The sequence below is a fragment of the Clarias gariepinus genome, chromosome 25, assembly GCF_024256425.1.
Source record: "Clarias gariepinus isolate MV-2021 ecotype Netherlands chromosome 25, CGAR_prim_01v2, whole genome shotgun sequence".
NCBI classification, from domain to species: domain Eukaryota; kingdom Metazoa; phylum Chordata; class Actinopteri; order Siluriformes; family Clariidae; genus Clarias; species Clarias gariepinus.
In genome coordinates, this window is record NC_071124.1 from 25,489,160 (window position 1) to 25,492,500 (window position 3,341).

General features: G+C 39.8%; 1 protein-coding gene across 2 annotated transcripts in view; it reads left to right on the forward strand.

Moving 5' to 3' along the window:
* Nucleotides 1–2,643: 2,643 nt before the first annotated feature.
* Nucleotides 2,644–3,341, forward strand: part of LOC128512710 (ATP-binding cassette sub-family D member 3-like) — an 8,489-nt gene continuing 7,791 nt past the window's right edge. For both annotated transcript variants that reach the window (XM_053486077.1, XM_053486078.1), the window contains exons 1-4: nt 2,644–2,767; nt 2,992–3,028; nt 3,144–3,239; nt 3,333–3,341. The exon at nt 3,333–3,341 is cut by the window's right edge and continues 80 nt beyond it. In XM_053486077.1, the coding sequence (XP_053342052.1) occupies nt 2,649–2,767; nt 2,992–3,028; nt 3,144–3,239; nt 3,333–3,341 (261 nt within the window). In that variant the 5' untranslated portion in view covers nt 2,644–2,648. The remainder of the gene's footprint in view (nt 2,768–2,991; nt 3,029–3,143; nt 3,240–3,332) is intronic.

A 3,341-nucleotide genomic window follows, 5' to 3' on the forward strand; every position in this document is an offset into this window, starting at 1 on the left:
GCTTCTTTAAATAGAGGAAGTGAGTTTATACATAAATAACTGCATTTATCTGTTAAATATGTTTTATTTATTAAAAATGTATTTTTAAGTTATTTTAATTAATGTATTAATGTTAATACAAGAATAAAGCAGTACAGCATCGTGTTACAATGTTTTATTTTTTAAATATAATCTATTCATTTTGATAAATGTACAGTACAGCTTATAATCAGCACTTAAATCAAAACTTGCAGTATAAATACCTTTTTTATTTAAATCTTATGTTTATAATAAACACTACAGTTATATTGTATATATTTTATTTCTATATGTGTTTTATTCATTGAGCATAAAATAAACCAGAGCAATACTTTCAAACACTAAAATGTTTATATTTGTAATTAATAATGCATATTTAATAATCTACTTTCTGTACATACACATTTTGATTCCCATGAACAGCACAAATCCAAAATATAAAGATTATAAATTCAATTAAACTTTATTTGTATAGCACTTTTAACAATTGTCATTATCGCATAATTTTATTAGTATAGTACAGTATGGCATGGTATAGTATAGTACAGTATAGTACAGTATAGTATACTACAGTATACTACAGTATATTACAGTATAGTATAGTATAGTATAGTACAGTATTACAGTACAGCACACAGTGGTTTATACATAACATTAAATAACCTCAAATAAATTTCCTCTAATTATGGTTTTGGGCAAAAAACACATTTTATAACAAAATAAAGGCAAGAAAAACATCAATATGGTAAAAATAAAAAAAAGCAAATAAATTAGACTACAATGTCGGATTTCTGTTTAAGAAACATGTTTTTATGTTAGCTGTAGATAAAATAATTAAGATAAATCTTTATCAATCATGAGGGAAATTGCAGTTCAGCAGTAGTTCAGACTAAATTACGTGACTATTGTACTTATTTTTATGTCCGTAGTGGCATCGTCAGTCAACATTCACAGACCACGGGCACTTTGGGAACTCCAGTTGTTCATATCTTTGGACGGTTGGAGGACACCGCAGTGCCCAGAGGAAACCCACCAAGCACAGAGAGAACATGCAAACTCCATGCACAGACCCTGAAGTGGGAATCGAACCCTTGACCCCGGAGGTGCAAAACAACAGAACAGCCCAAATCACTGCGCCACTGGGGTGCCAACACGTTAATAATGACACATACACTTTATAGAATACAACAGATTTAAAACACCATCAGTAACCTGGTAAAGTTATGGTTAATATTTAATCAGGGTTCTACCAGTTTAATGTCATGGAGTGTAAAATTCTATTTTCAATTCAATTTTATTTGTATAGCGCTTTTAGCAATTTTCATTGCCGCAAAGCAGCTTTACACAATCAAAAGAATTATTTAAGTTAGTATGAAATGTGAATTTGTATGAATCAAAATGGTCAGTTTGTCCCTGGTGAGCAAGCCGAGGGCGACAGTGGCAAGGAAAAACTCCCTGGGATGGTAATAGGAAGAAACCTTGAGAGGAACCAGACTCAACAGGGAACCCATCCTCATCTGGGTGAAACAGAAAGCAGTAAATGATCTGCATTTATACAGTGTGTAGGGTGGGAGGCAGTTCAGCTATAATAGCTGATGTTAATTGATGTTAATATGGAGTCCAGGTAGTTATTGAAGACCCAGGTAGACTTGTAAGAAGTTCCAGTCATGAACTATCGAACTGTCAAGTCCCCAGAGAAACAGTTGCCAACACCAGTCAAGGCCAGAACCATTTTCTAGGTAGAGAGACTCATTCCCAGATACCAGACGCATCCCAGAGAGACACACGGGGCATCCATGTGACGAGATCTTCAGCCAGAAGCGGGGCACCAGGATGGGTCAGACAGGTCCGGAGGGCAAAGGGAGTCTGGATCACTGGCAGCTCAGGAACGACATGTGTACCTCGACAGAGAGAGAGAGAAAGAGTGAAAGGGGGGGACAGGAGGAGAGAGGAAAAAGAAAGAGGGGGGGAAAGAGAAGAAGAGAAGGAGAGATAACAGTTAGGTATGGTCACAGTCACACAATGTATAATGTGAATGTATATTAACTGTAGAGTGCAAGCAGAGACTCCGGCAGGACTAACTATGACATCATAACTAAAAGGGAGAACCAGAGGGAAACACAGACATGAGGGGGAACTGAGATGTAAAGCAAACAATCACCTCACCGTCAGCAAACCTGAGTGATCAATGAGAGTGAGGAAGACAGCATCCAAACATACCAGTTCACCATAATACTCTACGTCCATGAGTCCCCCAGATCTGCTCCTTTACCTAAGGCTAATCTAAGGTAAAACTGCTTCGCTTCTTATTAATGTGTCTCTGGCGGCATCGTGTGGTAGAATCCGGGTACTGCAAGAGGTTCCCGCTCGGGCGCGTCGTGTCAGAATAAAAGCATCGCGGAAGCGAACAAACATTAACGTGAACATTAACGTGAACATCTCAGTAACACAACGTGCATTTACTCCACACTGTCTGTCCCCGAACACATCATTCAATTCCACAGTCTAATCTAATGTATCTGAACTAGACTGTGTGTGTGTGTGTGTGTGTGTGTGTGTGTGGTGGAGGAGGAGCTCTCACATCTCTCTCTCCCTCTCTCTCTCTCTCTCTTCCTGGTTCCAGAGGAGACATGGCGGCAGTGAGTAAGTACCTGAGCACCAGGAGCTCCTCCATCACAGGGGGGTTGGCCCTCATCACCCTGTGTGTGCTGAGGAGCAGGAGGAGGGGGGCTGCTGCGTCCACTCAGGGGTGAGGAGTGTGTGTGTGTGTGTGTGTGTGTGTGTTTATTATAATCATGGTTATAACTAAGAGTGGAGTGTGTGTGTGTGTGTGTGTGTGTGTGTGTTGTGTCATTGCACTCGTTATTCACTGAGTGATGTGATTGATGTCTCACTGCAGGACGCATCGTCTCATTACTGCTTAATTACATCATTAATTACATCATCAATTACATCATTTTATTTTACCTACAGCTCCAAAAGGAACTCAAAGCTCCACTCAGACTCACCTGTGAGTGTCACATGTCTCTCTCTTTCTCACACACACATCATCCTGCTGTCCGTACACACACACACACACACACACACACATATGTATGCGGTTTGATTGGGATTATTTTCCACAGAACGGCCGGAGGGACAAAGCCAGCGTGGATCAGCTCTTCATCTCTCGGATCTACAAGATTCTCAGGATCCTGATCCCACAGCCGCTGTGTAAAGAGGTAACAACAGATCAGACAGGAGGTGACCATCACATGCTTTATTAACAGTTCAACAGTTAGAAATTCTGTGTGTGTGTGTGTGTGTGTGTGTAGATGGGGTAT